General features: G+C 43.2%; 1 protein-coding gene across 2 annotated transcripts in view; it reads right to left on the reverse strand.

Moving 5' to 3' along the window:
• The window catches only part of LOC310681922 (cytosolic phospholipase A2 beta-like), a 40439-nt gene extending 30531 nt beyond the window's left edge, over positions 1–9908 (reverse strand). The window contains exons 1-2 of one of the 2 annotated variants that reach the window (XM_083449973.1): positions 9723–9908; positions 462–534 (exon numbers count right to left, since the gene is read on the reverse strand). In XM_083449973.1, coding sequence (XP_083306099.1) covers positions 462–534; positions 9723–9743 — 94 coding nt within the window. In that variant the 5' untranslated portion in view covers positions 9744–9908. Of the gene's footprint in view, positions 1–461; positions 535–1138; positions 1385–9722 lie in introns of those variants that run through there. The other variant, XM_083449972.1, reaches the window with a different exon arrangement.
• Between the last annotated feature and the right edge of the window lie 17060 nt (positions 9909–26968).

Here is a 26968-nt window from a genome sequence, read left to right on the forward strand (position 1 = left end):
GGTGTTTATCGGCTTAAGGAGACTATCAGAAGAGATCATAAAGGAAAAAGAGAAAATATATGAACAAGATGTGATGTGGAAACAGCAAGATAAGACTGGATAGAATTATGAACTCTGTTTGGAGTGATTTGGACTGATTTGGACATTAACGCAGTAGTAAGAAGATGATCAGAATCCCCCTTCGGATCTTGAAATATGGGTCCCCCCAACAAAATTTAAAATTCGGCTTTGTAATTCGGAATTTATATGATGTGATTTAATTTGATTTGATTGGCCAGTTAATTAAAATTACTAAAAAAAAAAGAACTGGATACCAATTCTCTTAGTCACCATGAAAACTCTTTCAGATCTTTTGTTATTTAATCCAGTCCAAGTTTCCTCATTCCTACATTGCTATTTTATCCAATAATCTTGCTGCACAGTTGAGCCCAGTGGTGCAATGAAGGATGCACAAAACTTACATGAAATTCCTGAGGGGACGATATTGGCTTTTATAATTCTGACAGACACCATGGAAACTGGAAACAGTTGTTTCTGCAATGGAAGAAAAGCCAGTGAACTTCACATGAATAAAAAATTAGTAAGAATTCTGGATTTATTCCCACATGACAAAGATCACCCAAAGCCATAAACATTGCCCATCGGGCCCCGCCAAAGCTTCTGCTTCTCCCTTTCTCATCCCATTCCCATTTCCCGAACACTGCTGGACACTTCCCTTGGAAACCTTAGAAACTTCTGCTTAGTGAGCAGATGGTGAGTAATGGTGAACAAACTTCCCTTAAAGGCAGGTGTGATCTTGCCAACCACTGCAATGCAGAGCCACAAGGAAGTGCTGGGTGTTGTTAAGTGTTCAGGCCCAAGAGAATGCAGGCCGTAGATGAGAAGGCTAGATCAGTAGTCTGGAAGCACAGTGGTCCACTCTGTTGATCAGTCTCAGTGATATGTGACTCAGACAGAGAGAAGGAAGTATATTAGAAACGTTTGGGGTATTGGGTAGATCCTGTGGTGCCACTGACCAAGAGCATTCTGGGCTGTTAGAGTGTCCCAGTTGGCTCTGACTGGAGTTCCCTCCCAAAAAAAAGAATAGCCCTACTTGATTCATGCAGAAACATGACAAGGGTGAGCCTAGGACACATACCTTGCTTGAAAAAAATGTGCTCTCTAGAATATTAGCCAAAATCCTTTGCATGTAACACCCAGGAATGTCTCAGCAGACAAGTCAAAGTGAAATAGTTTATCTTATTATGTCCCTTATGAATGCCTCCATGTTGTCTCTGCATGAACAGAGAGCGAGTTTGCCTGTCAATAGCTTCAAGGCTTGAGATGAGAGTGGGCTAAGGGCCATTGTCAGTGGCTGGCATAGTAAGGAACACCCCAGCAGGGGGCCCACTGACAAGGGGACCGCCTGGACCAGGACCTACTCTTCACCATGGCAACCATGCCTCTCACTCTGACAAACAAATAACAGTATTGATGGTGAGGAGGAAATGTAGCAGCTACTGCCTGCTTCCTCATCTGAAAAGACCAAGCAGGTGGTAACAGTGATGAGGAACAGCAGCTGGCAACAATGAGAGTGAGGAGATAGACTCAGAGAGAGAAGGGAGTATTGAGGTTTCTTGGCCAAGCTTCCCCACCACCAAAAGAACCTGCAGCAAGCAAGCACTGACTGGGAGCCCTGTGAATGTGACATGGGTTCCACTGAAGCTGCTAATCAGAGGAGGGGACTAGAGGCCATTACAGCTGGCCTCATAATCATCCTGACCTAGGACGGTAAGAGAGGCTAGTAGGCTAATGTGGTACCAACAGAGAAGTATAAAGACTGCCAGAGTTGAGAGCCCATGTGGTTAGGGGTTAACATGTCAGACTAGGACCTGGGAGACTCAGGTTGCCCTCAGCCATGATGAGTATGGTGTGACCTTGGATGAGGAACCATTTCTCAATCTGGGCAAGAGTCCTTTCCAGGGCCGGATTTAGTTTTGATGAGGCTCTAAGCTACTGAAGGTAATGGGGCCCTTTGTATGTCCAGCTGTCTTTTGTCAACAACAAATTGTCGCTGTTTTTTGTGTTGAATATATGCTATATGGTAGTTTACTGACCTAATAGGTATCTAAAGCCTACAGGATGGTGGACTAGATGGGCTACTAGCCAGATCCAGCAGGATTATTCTTATGTTCTTATCTAGACAGCATGGTTCCAGACTGTCTGTGGCCTTCATACCTTCTGACATCAACCTGCCCACACACATCTTCCAAATAAACAGTTTGTGCAATACAATGATGACAGACAGTCTGACCAGTGTTTCTGGATGAGATTTCATTAAAAAGAAACTATGAATTGTGGCTCTGCTAAATGGCTTCATTTACATGTATTTGCAGTTGTGTAATTACAAACACATCACTTTAAGAGGCGGTGGGTGGGCAAGAGAAAAGCATACTCTAAGAACAATCTGTTTGTGTTCCCTCTTTAAGTTCGATCATGTCCATGGGCAAAAAGTGCTGCAATATCTTCTTCATGATAAAGTTGAAAGAGAGTTGGCGTTATGCAAGAAATCCCTAGATTTCATTGGCATTCATAATGGTGAAACTCAGATATTGGATCTAGGCAGAGCTATTTTTCCAGCAGGAACTCGCCAGGACTTAGTTCCAACACCTCCCAGGTGGGCGTCATTGAACGAGGGAGATGTTCATGGTGAGTTTCAGCACCTATTTTTCTAGAAAAATAGGCAACTAGGTTTGCTGGCTTGGGACAGGGTTTCTAGTGTGTGTGTGGGGGGTGCTCCTCTCTGATACAATTCAGGAACTTTGGAGTGGCCCTGATCCAACTTGAGACAATCCAGAACTGACATGACCCAAGCTATATCAGTGGCCATTTACAGCAAAATCATGATCATGGGTTGAACTGAAGGCTCCTCCACACTTCATCTTGTCCAGCTGCTTTTGTCCAGGGAAAACCATTCACTAGCGCTCAATTAGAGCAAATGGCAATTCAGATTCTCTGGATTGACTTTAGCTCTGATTTAGCACTGAAGAGTGGGTTTTCCCTGGGAAAGGAGTGGGGCAAAGGGACAACTGCTCGGACACATGTTTTCTAGACACAGGATAAACAGAAGTGCAAGACAAGCCCTGAATCAGTCTAATTCAGTTCAGGATCCAGAATTTAACCAAAGTGGAATTTAGCCAGTCCTAGTTTCTAGAGCAGGGTTAGGAAGAAGGTAGGCCAAGATCTACTGGGCGGTCTCTTGGTGGTTTATAGTAATTTGACAATGGTTTTTTACTCCCAATTCTTTTACAACAGCAACAATAAAACACTTTCCACCTAAATTTTGCTGCTGCAATGAAGAAAGCTAATCCAGAGTGGATTTTTTTTTGGGGGGGGGTGGAAGGAATGTGAACTCGATTCACATTGATAGGCTCAGAATCTGCTCAGAGGCACCCTGCACTCTGATTCTAACTGTATGTCTTATGAATCTGACTCTCTGGTTGGTAGAAAGAAAAACAAAGTAGATCCCTCACTCTATGGGTATTATGTTGGTGCTGGATTGGCAGGGCCTGAATGCCTAGCTTTAGATCTTGAGTTGATTCATTGCAAACACCTAAATAATTGAATGGAATAATTCACATTGTCTTTAACTGAAATACCTTTTGACCTCCCAATTTTTCTTCATACAGAAATTTCTCTAACTTTTCTATGACAGTATCCTGTTTCAGAACCCCAGGACAATCCAATGAGAGTCAAAGGGAAGCACTTCATCCAGCAGCACACATTTAGGCTATGGAATCTGCTGCCACAAAACATAGTTCTGATTCATTTAAAAAAAAATCAGCATTCCATTCTTTTATTTGAAATGGTTCCCAGCTATTCAAATTATGAACGTTGGAGTCAAAATGGCAACACTTAAGTCTTCATCTTATTGTTTTGAAACTTATCCAAAAGTTGAGTTACATTTTAAGAGCCCTTCAGCATTTCAAAGTCAAGATTTTTATGTCAATTCCAAAATTCAGACAAAGGCAGAGTTCTTGGAAACACAAAGCACAAAAAGGCTCGATCTGATGGGAAAGAGGCTTACTTGTGACGTCTTGAAGTTAGACAGATATATACATAGTGCTTATATAAGGCTTTACAGCAGGGTCTGGTTCTTAGTCTGATGAATTTCAGTTGATCACACCACACTAGTTACTTGCCCTCATTTAATCACCATTTATAACTCTAATGAGCTGCTCCAGGCAATTATGTTATTACTTTGCACAGTCATCTACATGCTTCTATTTCTTGCATATTTTCATTTGCATATACTCTGCTGCTACCCTCACTTCCTTATACATGCTGTCTCTGTTGAGCAATCTTAGGAAACCTCATTTCAAGTTCCCTCTTAGCAAACATGGCACATCTTTCCACATTCTGAAGCTCTCAAGATTTCTCTTCCCAGACTTGTGTCTTATTTTTGCCTCCAATAATTAATAGCACACTGGCGAGTTCTTATGAGCTGATTACTAACTGATCTCTAGTCTACTTCACCGCCTTCTGCATCCAGAATTCTGGTTATTGGGCTTTACTCTAATTACTATTGGTAATATTACAGCTGCTGTCTGATTTCCTATGTCTGATCATTGGTCTTTTGACCCCAGCCTTGTCCACTCTGCCTAGCAGCAATTCTTCAGAGCCTCCTGCAGAAGACTTTCACATCACCTGCTACCTAACCATTTAATTGGCAATGCCAGTAACTGAACCTGGGACCTTTTACATACAAATCATGCATCCCACCACTGGGCAACTGCCCTTCCTTACTCACTAAAAAGGTAAAGTTGCATTTTAATACTGTAAACAGCACTAAGAACCAGTAGGATGTGCAGAATCCAATTAAAAATGTTGAGTCTCTTTTGGCAAAGTTAAAGGCTATTAATGCCCATGTTTAAAACTAACCTCATTTTTAAAATGTCTACCATTTGCATCAATATACCGTAAAAATATTCAGTGCCTCAGCTAAGCAGTGCACTTTATTCATTATGACTGTTTTTCTAGACTTGAATGACAGTCAGCACAACTAGATTATTGTGCTTAGTTTTAGGGTTCTGGAGGAGTTGAACCAGCAGGGGCAATAAGTACTGGTATTGAAGGGGTCCAAGTTCATTTTTAAACATGAGCACCCTTCCTCCCCCACCACCAATATGCTATAGAAGTCTTTTCACTATGGAAGGCTACTTTTTGAAGCTTCAGGTTGTTCCCGTTTACCAATGTATTTTTTTAGTCTCTGGCACAGATCTCTGAAACAGGAAATGAGACAACTTGGCAGTTAAAAAACCCCCCAAATTACTAATCCTTTCTTCTGGCTGCAGGTACTTTCTCTAATATTCATGAATGAGCAAATTCTTTTTGAATGACCAAGATTTTAAAACTGAAAAAGTCAGGTTCCATATATACATACACTAAAAGAGCAGCTACGCTGGTGATGCAAGAGAGGATTGCCATTGTCTAATAAACACATTTTATTCTGCTTCTGATAACTGGGGGCTAGTTTGAATACATAGTAAATTGAGGAGTATAATTTTGTTATAGACTGTTTTGTGTAACAGCCATTTTTTTGTTAACTGCATTTATATCCCACCTTTTTCTCCCAAAAGTTCAGGATGGTGCACATGGTTCTTTAGACCCCTCTGTCCTCTTTTAATCCACACAACACCCCTGTGAGATGGGTTAGTCTGGGGGCCAATAACCGGCCCAAGCTCACCCAGGGACCTTCATGGCCAAGTGGGGATTAAACCCTGGTCTCCCAGGTCCTAATCTGGCACTCTGACCACTACACCCGGCATCCCCAAACTTGGCCCTCCAGCTGTTTGGGGACTACAACTCCCATCATCCCTAGCTAACAGGACCAGTGGTCAGGGATGATGGAATTGTAGTCCCAAAACAGCTGGAGGGCCGAGTTTGGGGATGCCTGCACTACACCATAGCTATTACTTAGCAATTGATCAGGAATGAGCAATTTCAACCAAGCCAGGAGCTTTCTGAGCAAGCTTGGGCTTACTGCTAACAACAATTTTCATCATCATCATGAAATGAATGTTCTACAAGCCCTCAACATGGTCCATAACAACATTACACGAAGAAAGATCAAAGCAGCAGTGAGGTTGGGGCGGGTGCAGACTCTGCACAGTGGTCCTGTTAGTGGACCCACTCAATCCCAACCTCCGTGTCACTGCCACCCTCAACACAGATACACACACACACGCACACACACACATGGTAATCAGGAGCCTATATTGCTGCAGCTCCAGCACCACTGAGCAAGCTGTTCCAGATGCCACTATCCATGCACAAGAGAGAGGAACTGGCAGCCTTGGGGGAGAAAAATAAAATAAAATAGGGCACTCAAAAACAGCCCAGGAAGACTGAGCATGTTAAGTAGCCGAAAATGCTGGCTGACTTTGGTGGAGAAAACGGAAAGAAGCGGGGGGGGGGGGGGAGAAATATCCCTGGAAGAGGCTGGTTGGCTAGCTGGCACCCTGAACAGGAGCTGGGGCTGGCAAAACATTTTGCAGCCCAAAGCAAACGGTCAACTGGCTCCCTGCCTGCCCCTCCCCTCTACACACACAAGCCAAGGTGCATAGCATCCAAGTTCTTTTGGGACCCGAGGCAGAAAATCCTACAGGTGCATCTCTCGTGAGTAAAAATGAAACAATAATTAATTATATAAGGAAGTATTTGCTGCCCTTCCATGCCACCCAAACACAATTGCCTGAGCATTGGCCAAGGGCAGGCTGGTCTTGGCAGCAGGAATACCATACTACCATACTACCAAGTTTGCTGAGGCACAAAGTGAGACGCCATGTTTTAAATTAGCTGTGTTTTCTGAAAAGCCAGAAAACTCTGACAGCAAAGATGTCTAGAGGCATCATCCGTCTGCGTGTGTTATTGTTATACAATTAAGCTTTGGTAATAACAGCACTATGCAAATGTGTTTTACAGCAAGCTCTTGTCACCCCAGTTATGTAACTCTTAAGCTATGTGTTTGCAACAACAAAATCAAAACACAAAAAGACGTTTCTTTCCTTAACGTGTTTTCTTTTTTTCATGTCCTTCCCACGCCCAGTGGCTAAAAGAGGGGAGAGTGTGGCCTGCAGATGCATTTGCTTCCCAGTTCTTCCTGTCTCCCACTGCTATCCAGTCTGCTCCTACATAGCTTCTCCTGCCACTAGTCCCTCCCTAGTGCATACTCTGAATGGCTGCTGAGCCACAGCATCCTGCACCCTCTGCTCATAAAAGTACAGGGTTGATCCTCTTGCAGAGATGCTTCAGGAAACGGAGGGCGAAGTGCCCACTTCCTTTGCAAAGAGGGAAGCCTGCTTTAGTAACCTACTTTCTCAACAACAAAACCACACTTCTTTCAGTTACTGGCAAACGCAAGCTTAAGTGTCCCTGACTACTGGGCACTTGTTTCTTTGTGACAAGGCATAATGCTGAATGTGGTGTGCGTTGGGTCAAGGAGCAGTGGAGGAAAGCGTTGCTAATAAACCCTTTGGAGCAAGCAAGCAAGCATGCAATTAACTCCGTCCATGGCTCCAACGGCTTGAATCGTATATTTAAAATATATATTAAGGCACTGTTCCTACAGCAAATGACTAATGCGGGGGAAGGGCTTGGCCTGAATGCAATCCATGTCTCTTTGGACAACAACTCTGTCTGGGATATTCACAGATATTAAGGGCATCCAAATGTGTGTTCGTTTAATCAGGAAATATGCTTATGGGACCTCACCTCCTCCAGGGCCAGGCTCTGTGGACATCACTTCCGATAGCTTTACAGCAGCAGTGCTGGTCCACATGTGACTGCAGCATCCCAAGCCTGCTTTCCCCACTTCTGCCCACCCAAATCCGTTTTGCAACGTGGTTGCAAGAAATGAGCAAGCAACAAATGAACATTATAAAGTATCCGTGCAGTGCATTAACATGAAACAGTTTGCCTGAAGCATTAGGGGTAGGGTGGGGTTTTTGAATTGCTGGTGGGTCTATTTGTGGGATTCAGTGCGAAGGAGAGAGCTGTTGGGCTCACCTGAAAGGGGGGAGGTGTTTAAAGGAACATCTGTACACACCCAAATAGATCATGAAGTCTTTTCTAGGTAACTACTCATTAGTGTGCTGTAGCTCCAACGCTATAAACCCAGCTGCTGTGTCTCAAAAGAAGAGAACAGGGACTCAAATGCTGACACTGCTAATAATAATAGTAATAATTAATAATAATTTATTTATACCCCACCCATCTGGCTGGGTTTCCCAGAATACTAAAAAAACAATATAATACCAAATATTAAAAATTTCCCTAAACTGGTCTGCCTTCAGATGTCTTCAGATAGTTGTTTATTTCCTTCACATCTGATGGGAGGGTGTTCCACCGGGTGGGCACCACTACCGAGAAGGCCCTTTGCCTGGTTCCCTGTAACCTCACTTCTTGCAGTGAGGGAACCGCCAGAAGGTCCTTGGAGCTGGACCTCAGCATCTGGGCTGAACGATGGGGGTGGAAACTGGGATACTGGGCCAGGCCTTTTAGGGCTTTAAAGAGTTGTTGCTGTTGCTGTTATTATTGCTGCAATGGCATGTCCTATTCTTTAGTTCCGTAAAGGACTCGCAACTGAGGATGCCAAGGTAACTCTGAGAAGCACCTTTAATCCACATTTGCCTGATCCAGTGAGGGTGACTTATGTAAGGAAGCCTCCTTCCAACACAAACACCTTGCGACACACAGACAGTGTTCCCAGTGGAAATAAGCACACGACCCAACATCCAGGCTTGTATGCATGGCGATCCCTGTTATATTACATCGATCCCCTCATTCAGCATTGCCAATGATCAGACCTGACATTCCCGTAACTGGATGGGAGGGGAGTTTGGAATCCAAGAGATACCCACACCAACCAGAAGGGTGCTCAGTATACTGCCAGTATTCTCTGTTCAGCACATATGTTCTTGGAAGTCTTTCTATATGGTGATGACTTGCAGTACACATGTGCACATGAGGATTCAGAGCATGGGGCAGGTATGCATCAATTCAAAGAAGATTCAAAAATACTTCCTATCTCATCCACATTCTTCGTTGTCAGTGTCCTCCCTGTCCTCTTCCCCAAGTGTTATCTTCTGTACCTAATCTCTGATCTGCAAAACAGCAATCAACACCCAGGCTGCTCCCGACATGTCTTGCCGCTGGTAGTTACACCATTTTCCATCTTATTAGCATCCTGGTGCACTTAGTGCTAGCATTAAAATAATTTGTTTTTAGGCTAATTAAGATGGACCCGTATTACTTTTGAATTCATATCCTGATTTTCTGTTTGACTGCTTTTGCTATGTTTGCAACTTTTTCATGTTAACAGCCACCTTCAGTGTTGCTTCTGCCGTTGTTAATAAATCTAATAAATGTGTATTAGTTTTAAACAGTTCCTTTCATTTCAAACCAAATCCCATGCTTGTACCATTCAGAATCAAATGGTGCAGAGGCACACCTTTATCTCACAGAGCAGGAACCAGTTGCTTCATTAAAACTCTCCCCGAAGCAAAACCGTGACTGCTACTACATCAGACATACATTCCAAAAGTTGTTTGAACATGGGCATTTTCAGACTATTCAGATCCAGGGAAGAGTTGCATGCACACACACACACCCCCACCCACCCCACTCCCCAGATAAAACAAAATATAAAGATAAAACAAATTGTGAGAAGTCATTTTCCTTACCTTCTCGGCTGCGGTCCCCATTCTTGGGAAGTCGTAGCGCCACTGTCATCAGCAATGCTTAACAACAGGTTAACAGGCAAACCGCATTCAAAGGTGTTGCTGCTGCTCCATATATGTAGCCTCTGAACTCCGCCTACTATGGCCCTTGGGCAGGAAGGAACAGTGTATGCTGCCAGCATGTGGAATAATTGAAGCACACAGACTTCAGTGCCATAAAGCCAGATGAAGTAATTTACATTTCCTGAAACACAAGTCCTTCCTCTTTCAACAAGCCCTCTAAGCCAGGGCGGTCCAACCCCCTCAGACCAAGTGGGCTGCAAGAGTCCTTCAAGACAGAACCCACAGGCCACACACTGAATTAAATTTCCATATTGTTCATGAAAGTGTTTTGCAATGTAGTTAATATTATTTAATATACACAATATGTTCAAATATATATAATTAAACAAATAATAGATTCAATATATTTATTCATTAAACAAATGGAATACACAAACTCAGGGTGGTTCCTAGATAGATAGATAGATAGATAGATAGATAGATAGATAGATATAGATGCAATACATGAAAATGCACTAGAACCCAAGATTGGGCTGTGTGAGAGAATCCAACCCCTGAAATCCCAACCAGGGAGATCCGAATGCAGACAAAGTGACCCCAAATCCATGGTCACCACATCCCATCTCTCCCCACACTGTTGCAGTTTGGAATATACCCTTCCCTGTCCACCGTGAGTTCCCTTTTCCTTACCTATACAGTGGTACCTCAGGTTAAGTACTTAATTCGTTCCGGAGGTCTGTACTTAACCTGAAACTGTTCTTAACCTGAAGCACCACTTTAGCTAATGGGGCCTCCTGCTACTGCTGCGCCACCGGAGCACGATTTCTGTTCTCATCCTGAAGCAAAGTTCTTAACCTGAGGTAATATTTCTGGGTTAGCGGAGTCTGTAACCTGAAGCATATGTAACCTGAAGCTTATGTAACCTGAGGTACCACTGTATGTGTTTATGTGTGCTTTTGGTGTGAGAGGCATTAGAGGTGGGGATCTTAAAAATCCCCCCCCCAAAGAAAATGTAACATCAGAAGCCCAAGTTTGCCCCCACCAGGCAGGTTTTTCTGCACAGCCAAGATCTACCTACCCTGATCACCTCAAACCTCTGCTGCTGCTCCCTACCTCACTGCTCCCCGTTCTCCAGCAAACCCCTTGACCCGTGCACAACAGAGACAATGAGGAGCACCCCCAACTCAAAAGCAGTGGCAGCATCACTGCTGGATCTCTACTGCTCTGGGGACCTGAGGGCAGCTCTTGCCTAGCCTTCTGCTCCCTGGCCAGTGCCAGATTTACGGCAGCGTGACTAGTTTCCCCACACAGGACATGCTGAGGGACATGTGTGAAGGAGGCATGAGGGACCCAGGAGCCACTTCCTGTTTCCTAGCCTCCTTGGGACTGCCGAAAAAAATGGAGTTTGCATGTTGCATGTGGCCCAGTAATCCAGTAGGCACATCTCTATTGGATTTGAATTGGTTTCATACATGTGTTGTTATTGTTGCTTTAGATTATGTATGTGTGTGGGTGTGTGGTTTTTTAAATGGTTTTCATATATAATTGTTCTGTACACGTTTTGATTGTATTTTAAATCAGTTCATGGCTCCACCCAGCCATGAAGCTCGCAGGTGTCCTTTGGCCAGTCACTGTCACTCATTCTAACCTTCCTCAAAGTTAGACTGTTGTGAGGATAAAATGGGAAGAGCATAAATAATGTTCACTAGCTTGAACAGGAGAGGTGTGGTATAAATATAGAAATAAAGGTGCCTCATTGGAGGCAATTAAATAAATGAAGTATTGAATGTTCTTCGTTTCATATACACTGCTTTATGTCATGCAAGCCTCAACAATGTTTACATAAAATATATACACCAATAGTAACAAAGTAATTGAAATATCACAAAATACAAAAGATACATAATCTTTCATAACAATTAAGCTACCAGAAATATTTTGCTAAGCAATATTGCAAAATGTGTATTCATTTTCAAATTCTCTATAGCAAGCTGTATGGTGTTTTTCACATGCTGAAGTGTTCTTGGCAATGTAACAGATAAAGGCGTAATATGTATGTGCTCCAGCAAAACTCCCAGTGAACTCTGTCACGTGGCTGGGTTGTTTCACATTTTCCTTTGGCATCTCTGCTCAACAGAAACATAACTGTTTAGAATACGTCTCTGTGTTATTCTCAGCATCACAGTAAATCGGATTATTTTACAATGATTCCCATGGTCTACTCTATTAATAACATGCACATGTATCGTTCTTGGAAGCTTTTTTGTCTTCACATTTGGTATATCTCCACCTTTAAAAATAATAATTCTATATGTATCTTAGCTGCCAATTACCTCAAGCCTTTTCCTGATGTGTATTAGTGAGAACATACTGGGGAGGGGAGAGCAAGCGTAGAGATCTGTCCCAACCTTGATCTATGTGTTCCATATGCACATACACACATGGGTCACATGACAGCCTGATTTGCATGGGCTACGTGATTTGCATAGCTGAGTAGCTGAAGCTGGGCAAAAAAAAGCTCCTTTTGCTTGCATTCTTCTCAGGCCCTCTTTCTCTCTCTTATCCCTGATACACACCTGAGACTGAGCAATGCCTGCATTCCATTCAGTGTAACCTCCTTCCCCATAGGCCATGTTCCATTTCCCTGTATCCCACACCGCTCTCAGTTGCCTTGTCTCACTTCCAAAATCCTCACATTATCCAGGGTGTTTGCAGAAAGACACTTAATACAGTAAGCAGTCCTGAGGTCCCATAAGTGGGTCGCTCGCAACAAGTTTTTTATTTTCTTAATTTATTAGATTTTCCCTGGAAAGGGTAAATTCAGATTATTATTACTATGGGGGGGGGGGACTGGTGTGGGTTGCCATTCTGATAACAACCATTTTATGTGGATGATGCAGGAAATCTTCCATGCACAAGGTGCAATGATCCCACTGGAAACGGTAGCATGGAAACACCCGCAATTATTTTTCCTCGTTAGGCTTTAAAAAAAAAATGATGGGAAACCTTTTTCTTCTTCAGATATTCACTGTTCTGCAGCATGTATTGTAGTTAAGTTGGCATTTTTGGTCCTTAAATTGGACTTTGCACCTGGATTTCCATAGAGATCAGCTACTTTTCCAATTGTGCCAATTTGCTGTCATTATTAGACATACGTAATTCTTTTGTGAAGAAGACAAGCTTTCTCTGCCTTCGGTGCTTCCTTTTGCTCCATCTTCTTGGAGCAAAGTGGACATTTTTCTGGTCCCCAGGCACTTCCTCCAATGTTTCTATGTATAGTCAGTTCCCCTGCAAACTTTCCTGGGCGCACCATTTGAATGGCAATGCCTATCAACTAGGGGCAGCCCCCTCTAATATTTTATTGGAGGGGCCGGAGGAACCTCAGCCCCTGAGAGCTGGCTCCTATGGAGAGACTGCAGGAGCAAGGAAGGCAAAGGAAGGAAGGCATTAGGAAGCCAACATGAGGAAAAAGCAAAGACTAGGATGAAAGAGAGAGGCTGTGAGACAGGGAATCATGTGACAAGGAGGAGAGGAAATCAGGAAGTAAAATGCAGAAATAGAGCAGGACTTTAATTGCAGGTCCAGTGCTATAGAAAAGCTGAACCAAGCAAGCAAGCCTGGCTACACTGCAGGGAACATTCCAGAAGGATTATTCCAAACAAGCTGTAAACAGCATTTCCAGTCCTCATTCACCATACAAGTATATCCAAATTGGCTGACTAATAGGCACCCAAAACAAGCAACACAGGTGAATGGAAAGAGGTTCCACAGAGTCTGCTTTCTAATATATGAACTCTGTTTGTGACTGAGTCATGAAGGAAGAGCCATAGCTCAGGGGTAGAGCACCTGCTCTGCCCATGAAAGGTTCTTGGTTCAAGCCCTGGCACCTTCAGCTGAGAAAGCAGAGCCCTGTCTGAAACCCTGGAGAGATGCTACAACCCAATACGGACAGTACTGAGCTAGATGAAGCAATGGTCTGACTCAGTATAAGGCAGCTTCCTATGTGCCTCTGAGGGTATTGCTCAAGATGAAGATAGGGGAGGGTGCAGTGGTAATACAGGTTCCTAGCCACAAGTTTCCTTCCTGGAATAGCACCAACTTTTATAACAACCTGAATTCTAATTAGTAAAGCTCTTAGGTCTGCAGTTAAGGTGTATATTTCATAGTGCAATCTAGGTGAGAATTGTCATCATGTGCTCATTAAGGACTGTTCTTCTGCAGAAAATGCCAAACATAAAAAGCGCCATTATATCCTTATAACAATTTACATCAATGGAAATATAGTCATACTCAGTGTGGACGCACTGAACTCGATGGACTTAAGTCAACTATATGCACTGATTTCAACAGGTCTACCTGGGTATGATTTAGTCAGATACAATTCAGTATGTGTAGTGCTGTGCGTTTATTCCTATACTAACTGCAAATTATACACAATCCTATGTAACTGAACTTTAACTGTCCTCACACCAATCCAGAAAAGGAGAGGATACTTGGAGTGAAAGTGCTTAACTCCCCCCCCCCAAAAAAAATAAATTCTGTTGTACACTCCAAATGGCTTACTATTTATACCCCCTTTCCCCTAGTTGGCTTCTTACTCAGTACAGTATGTATTTGGGAGGGAAACTCATGAGTGAAACAGGGTGGAGGAGGGAAATTTGGAGCAGAGAAGGCAACAGGTTAAACACGGGGGGGGGGGGTGCTACTGCTTTTCTGTTCCCAGGACCAACCAAGTAATTTTTTGCAGGATATGTCAATTACCCAAGGCCAGCTAATATATTTTGGGCCTGGAGCAGAAAATCTCATGAGCAGCTCTTCCCTGCATTCTTGACCATCAAAATACAATAAAAAAACAGCAACCTAAACATCTAACAATTTGCTGCCTTCTCAATAAACTCCACATTAGCTCGTTGAGGCAACCACTTCACTTTGCCTAATCTACTTGCTCCTCATTGCCCTACCTTGGCCATAGGGAGGCAACCAGGGGTTCAGTATTCATTTGATTCTGCTGCTTGGACTCCAAATCCTATCACACAAATAGCGTCCTTCAAAAACTCAGCTTTATTTTTCAGTTTCATAACTGCAGATGGAAAAAGGAAATGAGAGTGAACGTTACTGAATGGAGTCTGAACTTTAGCACAAAATTTGGTTTCCTAAGAATCATGGCTTTTCCCCCTCAGAAAATTTAAATACTTCCAAGTCCCACTGATTTCAAACAAGGAGTTAAGCACATGCCTCACTGTCTCCAGCTAAGGACTTTAGTTGGATTGTTATGGTTTACTCAAGCACTTGCCATGTGGGTTTCAAGAAAGGTCTGAAAGCATGCCAACAATGTCTGCTGAAATCTCACCCAAGATGGGCTTGAAAAGGGTTTCCTGCAGAAAGGGAAGATTTCCCCATTCTCCCCACAGGGCTGTACCATATCTTGTCTGTTGCCAGGGCTGTTGCCCAGCCTTACCAATTTCACTCTTGTAATTTGAGCAAGAAGGTTATGAACATACAGAACAGATCACAGCACAGAATATGTGGCATCTTTGCATATCAAACCTTGTTTTTTGTGGAGATTCAACCTCCTCTTTTCCTCTGAAAATGCTCTCCCTCCATGCTCTTTTTCCAGATTCTTGTAGGAAGTGCTGACCTTCGAAGTGCAGTGTGCAAAGAGGATTCCAAGGGCCTGTGCTGGAGCAGAACTATCTAGATCCCTAAGGATTTGTTAGGATCCCCTTTTGAATATTTGGTATGAAAAATAGAAATCTAGGTTGCATCTCGGCAGGATATAAAACATCTGGTGATGATTACGTAAAAAATAAAACCAAATGAAATGACTCCTGAAGAAGATCCTAGGAACTGCTGTTTTAAATGTGCATTTAATGCTTTCTTTTGAAATGTTAATATTTGCTATGTTAAATGTGCCTTCTGTACTTGACCTCCTTTGTAATGTTCTATTTTGAAGTCTTTAAGATAATATTGTAGTTTCCTGTTAATTATGACGCTTTGAATGTCTTTGACTTTCTTCAGCAACATTTTATTCTGGATTGTTTTGTTTGATGTTTTAATGTAGGTTGTAATCCGCTTTGAGATTTTTTTCTTAAAAATATAAAGCGGCATAGAAATAAAATGAATAATAGTAATAATAATTGTGATAATAATACATGAGGTTACTGGCATCAGCAGCATAGCGTGGTTTACAATGAATCACCTATAAACTACCGGTAAACCCGATAAAAGAGCAGCAAAAATACACGAGACATTTAGTCAGCTGTTGCAGCGGGAATGCTCAATCTTTATTCATGTTTCTTGGATTATGGAATATGATACAACAAGTTCCTTAAGAACATACTGTAATCCAGCAATTATCCTTTTATGCTGTGAAAAGACAGTTAACCTTAATTATCACCAGGAAAAAGCCAGGATTAGCTTAGATATTATACAGACACCCTGATTCTAAACACTCTTCAAAGAAATGGGAGAGGGGGCTCAATTTTCTCAGACTGCTTTGAGAATGAAGACATAAATGCCTGTCAGAGCAATACAGTGGTACCTCGGGTTACATACGCTTCAGGTTACAGACTCTGCTAACCCAGAAATAGTGCTTCAGGTTAAGAACTTTGCTTCAGGATGAGAACAGAAATCATGCTCCAGCGGCACGGTGACAGAGGGAGGCCCCATTAGCTAAAGTGGTGCTTCAGGTTAAGAACAGTTTCAGGTTAAGAACGGACCTCCGGAACAAATTAAGTACTTAACGCGAGGTACCCCTGTATATACAAATGCCCAGGCAAGTGAGTATAGAACTGCAGCCTGTAACACTTGATTCTCTCCATGATAAGAAAAAGCATCATGTTACTTTCTGGGGGGAAATACTTCAGTTGTCATTAAGAAGGCAAATTATCTGAACTGCCAAGCTAATGTTACCCAAAACTAGCGAGCTTCCAAGCGCAGATGAGGCTGGGATCTGGACAGCTGCATGTTCTGGGAGTTATGCAGTTTATCACACATTTGTTTTATTTGCGAACTTGAATCAGATCACCATATTGGGATTTCGTCTTTGCAGAATTTGTGTTATTTGTGGCAGAATCTGAGTTTATTTTAACATAGGGGATGCCTGACCCCGCCAGCAGTTCCTGTACTAATTTTAAAATTGTCATTCCTGGAGACATACACTTGTTTTCTCCACAGACTCCTAAAGCTATCACTTTTATTTGACTTTGTTTATTCATTATTAAACTAACTGGCTGGCGTTTTTTGTGCCAACTGCCTTTCTCCTTCATCTGCTTTCAAATGAAATCTCGCGCTTCATCTTACCACTGTGAAAAATCATCAAAACCAGAACAAGATGATGTCAGAAACAAACGGAAAAGAAAACACATTACTGGGACAAGAAAAACAAATAACCATAATCTTCAAAAGCAGTTCAGCCAGTCATAGGGCTGCCATACGTCCGGATTTTCCCTGACATTACTGGGATTTCAAAAGCGGAATTGGCATCCAGGGGGAATTTCGGAAAGGTCACGCTTTGTCCTGGATCTTAGGCAATACTCTGGTTTCACCTCAGATCGTATAAGTCAATAAAAAAACTGTACGTTTTATGGGTCTTCCTAAAAAAAAGCTCAACAACTTTCTGGGTGTCCTGGTTTTTATTTTTTGAGATATGGCAACCCTAGTCATGTTTTGAGAAGAGTAAGTGTTCAAACACGTATGACAGACGTACTAATGACTTATAGCTCCCTATTTGATGGCTCAACTAGTATGGAAATATCTCCTGTATTAGAGTTGTCAGCTTATAGCCAGAAGGGATTGGCAAATATTTATGAATGCTTGGAAGCTGTTGATGCAATTACAGGCAAGACAGCCTAGTATTCCTTTCACTAATTATTGGAACTGGAAGCATCTGGCATATCAGCAGTACTGTATTAAAAAAAAAACGGGTCAAAGGGATTATTACTAAAGATAATTGTCTTGGCAAGGAGGAAGTATCATGCTGGGTTTGAGAAACACAACTGGAAATTATACACATTTCTAGATTCAGTGATGGAATTGCTCTGGCAGAGATGAGTGGCCAGTGTCATATGTAGGAGAGCAGGAATTAGGAACTCTGCACAAGCAGCACAAGATCCAGTGTGGTGTAGTGGTTAAGAGCGATAGACCCGTAATCTGGGGAACTGGGTTCGCGTCTCCGCTCCTCCACATGCAGCTGCTGGGTGACCTTGGGCCAGTCACACTTCTCTGAAGCCTCTCAGCCCCACTCACCTCACAGAGTGTTTGTTGTGGGGAGGAAGGGAAAGGAGAATGTTAGCCGCTTTGAGACTCCTTAGGGTAGTGATAAAGTGGGATATCAAATCCAAACTCTTCACCCAGTTTGGGATGACTCCTCTCCTCCCACAGAAACCCTGTAAGAGACAGCCTGCAGTGTTCAGTGAGTCCCCCTGACCCTCTAGAGATGTTTTTCAGGGAGATGTTTTCAGGGAGGTATGAGGGCAACAGTAGAGAGGGATACTTCAGTGTGCAGTTGTGAGTCTTCCACTCGCAGAACTTCGGATACACTCCCATGACAATTAGCAAGCTGATGACTAGAAATGAGAAATGGTGCTTGTTGTTGACTGGCTGGTTATTATAAGTTACTTTGAGGTCATTCACATAGAACAATAGGATGAGTTGGCGGGTGTGCTATATGCCTGAGTTCCTCTGAATTCCTGGATCCAGCAATTGTTGGAATAGCCAGGCCAACTTCTTGCTAGTGGGTTGTTAGGAGAACAAAAAAAGTGGTTCTGCACCAGAGGGCAAATGCGTGGACCTCCTCCCTCCACTGGCTGGTAGTAGTGTGTGAGAGCTATAAGTTGAGATGTATGAGCTAGAAACAGGAAGCAGGCTGAGCAGCTGACAGACAGAGTCATGCCTGATTTCTGCTGGGATCCAAGGCTGTGGGCCATGAGAGAAGCAATAACTTAAAGGTAACAGGACCCCTGACCATTAGGTCCAGTCGTGACCGACTGTGGGGTTGCGGTGCTCATCTCGCTTTATTGGCCGAGGGAGCCAGCGTACAGCTTCCGGGTCATGTGGCCAGCATGACTAAGCCACTTCTGGCGAAACCAGAGCAGCGCACGGAAACACCATTTACCTTCCTGCTAGGTTGGCAGGAGCAGGGACCAAGCAACGGGAGCTCACCCCATCGCGGGGATTCAAACCGCCAACCTTCTGATCGGCAAGTCCTAGGCTCTGTGGTTTAACCCACAGCACCACCCGCGTCTCTAAGCAATATGTTAGTGGGCTGTTAATGCTATGAGCTCCTCCATCATAGGCTCAGGTTGCAAATAAACCATATATTATAAAGACACCAGTTTCTGCCGTCCTTCATTCCAAGGGAACCGAAGCAGCTGGGACCCCTGGAGTCTTGCACCACTCAGAGATTGGGGTGGGGTGCAACAATACGGTAAATAAATAAATAAATGTCATATGTAAGCACATGCTAATTTCTTCAAAGGCATCCCTGGAATTTACTTGTAATAAATGCCAATATGTTTAGTTCTCTTTCCACATACTGCTTATTGTTAGAAATAGCTGAACTAAGTATATATGCAACTAAATATATGCCCAAGGGACCAAACCTCTGTACTTAACGAAACCATAAATATTGTTTGAGCCATTGTAATTATGAGGTATCAAAAACCAATCACAAAAAAATGTTCTTAAAATGGGGATGGGGAACCTGTGGCTCTCCAAACGTTGTTGGACTCCAACCTCCAGCACCCAATGGTCATGAATGATGGGAATTGTAGTCCAACAAGATCTGGAGGACCACAGTTTCCAGTCCAGTCTTAAAATATACTGAGGGGTTGTCTGGGAGGGGTTATATAATTTAACATTGTATATATCCAAGAGCAGGCTTTTAAACCTTGTTGAGAATCTTGCTTTTCCTGAAATCCCTTTGCTCACCTCATCTGAAATGGTGCCCACATGTATCCCTAAGATCTCCCCCAAAGGTTAAATAGAGATTTGCCAGACCAGAGGGGCAGAGACAGTCCTCTGTAACTATGGGGCACTGTTGTGCATGCAATGCCAAACTGAAGGGAAGGAGGCTGCCCTTACACTCCCTGAAACAGAGGCCCGTCCCAAAATTGCACCATAAATACAGCTGCCTCTTTTTTGCTGTGAGCCCTGATTTGGCATAGTCAGCATTATGTTCCTGTTCCCAGACATGCAGCAAAGGATATATGCTGGTGGAAGACAGAGGCATAAGCAGTAAGGCTCTTCCACCAGCTGTCCTTTTTCATCAAACACATCTCTACATGATGCAGCATTCATGTATGTCAGTGATGATGTCATCCCTGGATGAACTGAGGTTAAAGGGAACTTATATGGATTCCTCTCCCTTCCCCAGATGCACAGCTAAGAATATCTTAACTGCACCCAGAGCTTTGGCTCATTAGCTCTCAAAATAACTTAAGGCCTGAACCTGCTTCACTTAAAACTTACTCTGAAGGGACGGCAGCCACTAACTGAAAGGCAGCCCAGCCATGCTGTTCAGATTTCACTCAGATGTTTCAATGGCTGCTCCGTTTACCAAAGAAAAATCTATATTCAACAAGCATGGAAATTAAGAGGCTGAGAATGAATAAGCTGGTAGAATTTCTGAGGAAGGGGAATAGACTATACCACTTCAGACTTCAGAGGTGTATGCCACATTTCAGAATAGATATACTACATTGCAAGTTAAAAGAGGAGGGGAGGAAACAACACCTTTATAGCACTTATAGAACCTAGACTGTTACACTGGCCATTCCCATCCTTCCTGCAGACAGAGTAACCCAGAGGCATAGCAACCCTGCCCTAATTTATTTAGTTTTCCACTACACTCCAAAGCATTCATAATAATTCCAAAATCCCTCCTGAGTGAAGGTTAAGAAGGCATGCAAAGATCAGAAGTCCAGGACAGAGCGATGAAACAGCCAAAGTCAGATAATAGGGAATCTCCAATTGCATACCTAGTTTTTCATACTGACACGCCTTTACTTACTAAACCACCCAAACCCAATGCTTCTTTCTCCCACCCACATTCTACTGCCATCCTGCTCTGACCCACCAAGAGCCTGTCAAGCAGCAGCCAGGAAGGCAGTGCCCCACCTCAAAAGCCACAGCTGATTAATATACGATTAGGATAATCATTATTTAAATGTTTATTAATATTTGCAGCCTACTGGGGGGAACCCTGTGTTAAGTGGCGTAAGAAGCAATACATATTTAATAAATGTCAGACAGATTTCCTTTAATAATACGTAAGTGTCACACTTCCAATTTATCCCAAAGTTTTAAAGTTGGCCCTGTATGGTATATAACGGGGAAACCATCTCTGATGGCAGCTACCAGCCTCTGACTCTTTGTCTATATCCATTTCCCTGTTCTAAAAAAGAACTGGCTCTTCTCCATAACTTTATATGGTAACTTTGCTAATTGGGGCCGGGAGGAGAGATGGACATCACTCTTCCCATTTATGTCCGTGGCCACTGTTTCCTCCTCTGTGTAATATTAGTGTTGGACATATTTTGTACTTGAGTGCCTGCTTACAAGCTCCTGTGGTCACTCTCTATAATGCTTTTGTCCCATTTGATCAGGCTCTGAAACAGGGTCTCCCTAAGTTCACAGGTCTGCTTGAAGACTTATTTAATTCATCAGAGCTTAATTGGAGCCATGGATTGGTTCTGAAAACTATGTTCAGTGCCAGGGCTCATCCCCAGAACATAACAGTGAAATAATAATGAGAGGAAGAGTTCCATGTAGAATGCCCCCCTCTCTCGGATGAATAAATGGCCAATCCACAGGGCTAGAGCCTAGGGGGTGCACCTTTCCAATAAGATTCTAAGCAGCTGGGCTGAAATGGTTGGGAGTGGGACTCCTGATCAAGACCACACACCAGTAAGAAGCCCACCGGTAACTAAAGCCTCCTGTTCATCTCCATGTCTCTTGGACATGCCCACGTCAGAGGTCATCATTGCTAGTGATCACATGTCACACTTCCTATTGGTCAGTCCATAAGGGCTACAAAGAATGCAAGGAGCAGATAGAACAGGGCAAGCTAGGATGTAGAACTACCTACAAGGTATTCCCGACCTGATGCCTGAGGGGGAAGTGGGCATCCAAGAGGCTAAACTCTGAACCCATAGGAAACCATTTACTCTCAACCTCAAGAGCAATGTAGCAACTTCAGGGAGGGACAGAGGTGCTCAAGCCAGAGAGGGAAAGCCAAATTCTGAGTTCAGTGTGGGTGTATTTTTAGGCTGGGGTGTAAGTGAAGCCTTTTTGCTTCAAAGCTTTTCCTTCATGTTTCTTCTTACCCGCCTAAAGGAATCTGCAGGTGCTGTGATTCTTGCATGGCACTGTAACCGCATGAGGCAACCAATGTTGCCACACTGAGAGTTTCTATCATGGGAGGTTTACCCATCGCACAAACTGATAAATCCAGTTGCTGAGAAGCTGATTCATTTCCCAGAAAGACTGCAGGGATAAGACTTTGTACTAGTGTCATAGGTGCTGATGATCCAATGCCATTTTCAGCACCCTGTCACTGCAGATTATTATTTTTCCTCCCTCCCATTTTTGCAACACCCCACCCCAAGATTAGCCCCATCCTGTGCATGAATAGGTTATGGATGCAGTATCTGTATCCACTGTACAGGTGACCTATTTCCTCCTCAACCTCTGGACAAACCCCTGCATTCCTCCTGATCTTTGAGTCCCTATATTATCCCCACAGCCCATCAGAGCTACTACAAGTGCCTTGGAAGCACAGTTCGACAAACACGGGCCCTCCTTTTGAACATGGAGCTGGAGAGGGGCTGAAGGCGGCTCCAAACACTTCTTTGTGTATCAGAAGAGTTTCAGAGGGCCCCAGAATGACAGTGCCACTCTCTCACTCTCTTCCCCCAGCTCCGAAATCAAGAGGACCACTTCCTGCTGCACTTCCAAGGCACCCCATGTACAGTGGACCCTCTAGTTATGTACCGCTCTGGATACGTAACTTCCGGGTTATGAACGTGGCATTTTTGCCATGCGCACATGCACAGAAGCGCTCTGCCTACAGACTCTTTGGGTTGCGGACGGACCCCCGGAACGAATTTAATTCATATCCGGAGGGTCCACTGTACAATGTCCCCATCCTCGCCATACTTCCAAGCTTGAGAGATAAGCAAGATATTATTACACTGAATTTCAGGGGTGCATAACATGATGAGGTACAGCACTTCCATTGAGAGGATGGACAGAGCCCTGGCAGCCACAAATTTCTGCTTAGCTACCAACAGGCAACCCTGTTTAGGGAAGTTTTTAATGTTTGATGTTTTATTGTGTTTTTAATATTCTGTTTGGAGCCACCCAGAGTGGCTGGTGAAACACAGCCAGATGGGCAGAGTATAAATAATAATAATTAATAATAACAACAATTAGTGTGGCACCATCTGCATATGCATCTATTGTGCCATGAATTAGTGGCAGTAAATCATACCTTTGCTTGCACAAGTCACACCCATCCACTTACAAACCCTCTATACTGTCAGTGCTGCTAAGCAGGAGAAAAACCACCTGGCACAGTATGTGCTAGTAAAACCTGTCCTCTTGCATCCCTGTGGGCCTCTGCCATTCAGATATTATTTATGACCCTGCATTGCCTCACAAAACCAAGTTAGCTAGACATTTCTTAATGTGGGGTATGATGCTCATAAAGGAACGCCAGCAAAATTACATTTGAAGCACTAACTTTGCTTAACTCATGCACCTTCACACCTGAAGTATGCATTAATAGGTTCTGGAAGCAGTATCGATTTCCTCAGTTCCTTTTGACAGTCCAGAGTTGCTAACACAATGATTACACCCAGCACTGATGACAGTAAATTACACATATACCTTTTATTTATTTACTACGCTTATATCCTGTTCTTTCTCCCAAAGAATCCCAGGGCAATGAGAAAATAATAATAATAAAAAATTTAAAACATTTCTAATACATATTTTATATTCATTCATTCACACCCAGATGCATATCTTCCAATCCCATTTCCTGATGGCCTAACTTAGAAGGGAAAAGGGGTACTTCCATTTCCTCTTCTTCCATTATTTTTCCAATAGTGGTGCCAGCACTTGGTAGCTATTTCCTCTAAATTCATTCCAAATTGTACACAGTCCTTCCTTTCTCAGCTCTGTCTCTGCCAACTCAGGATATTTCTTTATCTCTTGGTCTGTGATTTCATTCCACTCCTCCATCACCATAACTCCTCCAGGTACCTGTATGGAGGTCCTCTCCAACTTTACCATTCCACTCTCCTGTTCTGGCACTCCTTCGTCAATACTGTTTTCCAACGGCTCTATGTCTTCTTTAGCCTCAGCTTTGTCTAAATCATTTTTACTCACCATTTTATACATCTCAGCTCTTTCTGAGCGCTTTCAGTTGCTCATCAAGCAGTTACTGCACGATGCCAACAGTCAGTGGAGGTGTTCAACAGTATTTTTGCCATACTGACTGCCTGAGAGAGCCAGTGTGGTGTAGTGGTTAAGAGCGGTAGGCTCGTAATCTGGGGAACTGGGTTCGTATCTCCGCTCCTCCACATGCAGCTGCTGGGTGACCTTGGGCCAGTCACACTTCTTTGAAGTCTCTCAGCCCCACTCACCTCACAGAGTGTTTGTTGTGGGGGAGGAAGGGAAAGGAGAATGTTAGCCGCTTTGAGACTCCTGAAGGGGAGTAAAAGGCAGGATATCAAATCCAAACTCTTCTTCTTCTTCTTCTGAACCCAGACTGAAATGGGTCACGATAATCTGTTTCATCCAAGAGTACTTGCAGTTGTGCCGCAACCCTCTCAATCACCTTCCCTAAAGAGGTTTGCAACCAGGTCCAGGATGGACTTTTGCAGGACCACTACCTCTTTCAGGATGGCTGACCACCCCCAGATCCACTCAGTCATACCCTGCACAGTAAGCCAAGAGGAACAAGGGTCCAAGAGGCGAATGGCTGACCCATTATTGCAAGAACTTTAAATCTCTAACTGCATTATAAAATAACAGCAACAATAGCATCTCGTCAGGTGTCTTAGGGTTTAACAAGACATAACCCAGCTGTCCTTCAATGATTAATGAGGCGTTCACAAAGTAAAGGAAGGATTGAACTCTGATTAATAAGAATACACACAGAGGCTTGAACCAGCAAGACTCTGGGAAGGGTGCGTATAATAGTCTCTCTCTCTGATCCCCGCAGCCCCCAGAGAGCTTTTTACAGAGTGTTTGTAAGAACCAATCAGATTTCTTCTGAGCATTTCCACAAACCCACGTGGGGACAAAGTTAAACCACCATAACTAATTAAGCATAGGGTAAACAAAGAACAGAACTACAAAGAAGAGCATTTGGCAACCCCAGAGGCGATAAACAAGTAATATACATGATTAGAAGGATGGCCAAGAGGACAGTGATCATTATCACCTTCATGTGAGATCTGTTTCCTGGCCCTAAGATTAACATCCTAAAATTAACATATTGGAAACTACTTCAAAGAAACTTGGCCACTGTCTTTGATGACCCAGGGCGCCTGCCTGTCTAAGCAACTGGGCTATGTACGTGACTTGTGGAGAGAGAGAAATGGAACAGGAATGCAGAGGTGTAGATTGATCAAGAATCATATCAAAATAGTTTAAACCCAGTCGATGCAATGCATTCATTGCTGACACCCATGGCTTACTCTATATTTGTTGTAATTCCTCATAGCAATCCCACCTGATCACTACAGTTAAAATGAGGTTCTAAGCAGCTGCATGTCAAAGGAATTCAGGTCAGCAAAGCAGTGCCATGGGAGGAAGTGTTTAGCCATTTTCCCAGTCTGATCCCTCCTCAAAACTGTTATTTGCCTGGTGGAGAAAGATATGCAGGTACCATGGTACAATCTAAACTGGATGCTCTTTCATTTCTGAGCTATTTCTGCGCCAGAATTCCTCTGGAAAATAGCTGCCTGCAAGACGGAGTTGTTCCGCCAGGCCTTTGGTCAGGGCTCACCCTGACTCCCCTTTTCTTTTTGTATAAAAACTTATATGAAAGAGGCCTCCCAGCATTCTCACAGGCCCATATAAGATCAGCATAAACAGTTGGGCCGATGAGCACTTACTGTTCCCAACCCTAACCCTGCAGAAAGCCATCTAATTAGACTTTAATTTGATTTGGAACTGTTTTAGGAAGTAATTTAATTATTGTTTGATTTTATACTAAAGTTATATATCCGATGTTAGCCGCCCTGAGCCCGACTTCAGCCGGGGAGGGCGGGATATAAATAAAAGATGATGGTGTTTTTTATTATTATTATTATTATTATTATTATTATTATTATTGGTTTCACTGCAGTCTCTCCTAGTGATTAATCTGCCTTTACTATCAGGGTGGAAAGATGGATAAATGACAGATAGAAGGGGTGATAGGCAGATCACAAGAGGGTGGACACGTTACGAAAACATTACAGGTACAGAGTCTTCATCTAACATTGCAAGCTGTTATTACTACAAACATGAAAGCTCTCCAGTACCAAAGATTTTTAAATTATTATGATTTAATTCCTTAATTTATACTGCCATCTTGTGTTCACCAAATGAAAGCCCAGTTGCAAGACTTGCAGTTCCATGTATGGCGTCATCCACACTCACCTTTTGCCCTGCGCTTTCCAGGCACAGGTCTACACTTTAAAAGCACTGCATCCAGGCACTTTTCATTTGCCCCAACAAAATCCCATTATTTAACACTGTATCGGAACAAATGATAATTCGGATTTTCCATGGATTGCTGTTTGCGCCTGTTCAGAGGTAAAGAGCAATTTTTACAGGGCACTTTAAAGCATGCTCCTAGAAACACGGCACAAAAGGAAGTCTGGGTGAACCCTAAGCCAGGGGTGGGGAACCTGCGGCCCTCCAGACATTGTTGGACTCCAAATCCCACCAGCCACAACCAGCAAAGGCAGTAGTCAGGGATGATGGGAGTTGTAGTACATCAAAGCCTCAATGGTCATTGCAGGAAATTATATAAACTGCTCCAGCTGACAATCCCTCTTTCTGTGCTGGAGGAACTGACTTCCAAATGCCTTTCACTTAAAGGGAAGCAGACACTTCGTCCAAAGACAAGTACATATGTGTGGGTTCCCCATGTCCCTAAGTTCAGAATAATGATGCAATTTTAA

The sequence above is a fragment of the Podarcis tiliguerta genome, assembly GCF_965153285.1.
Source record: "Podarcis tiliguerta genome assembly, chromosome: 1".
In the NCBI taxonomy this organism is placed as follows: Eukaryota; Metazoa; Chordata; class Lepidosauria; order Squamata; family Lacertidae; genus Podarcis; species Podarcis tiliguerta.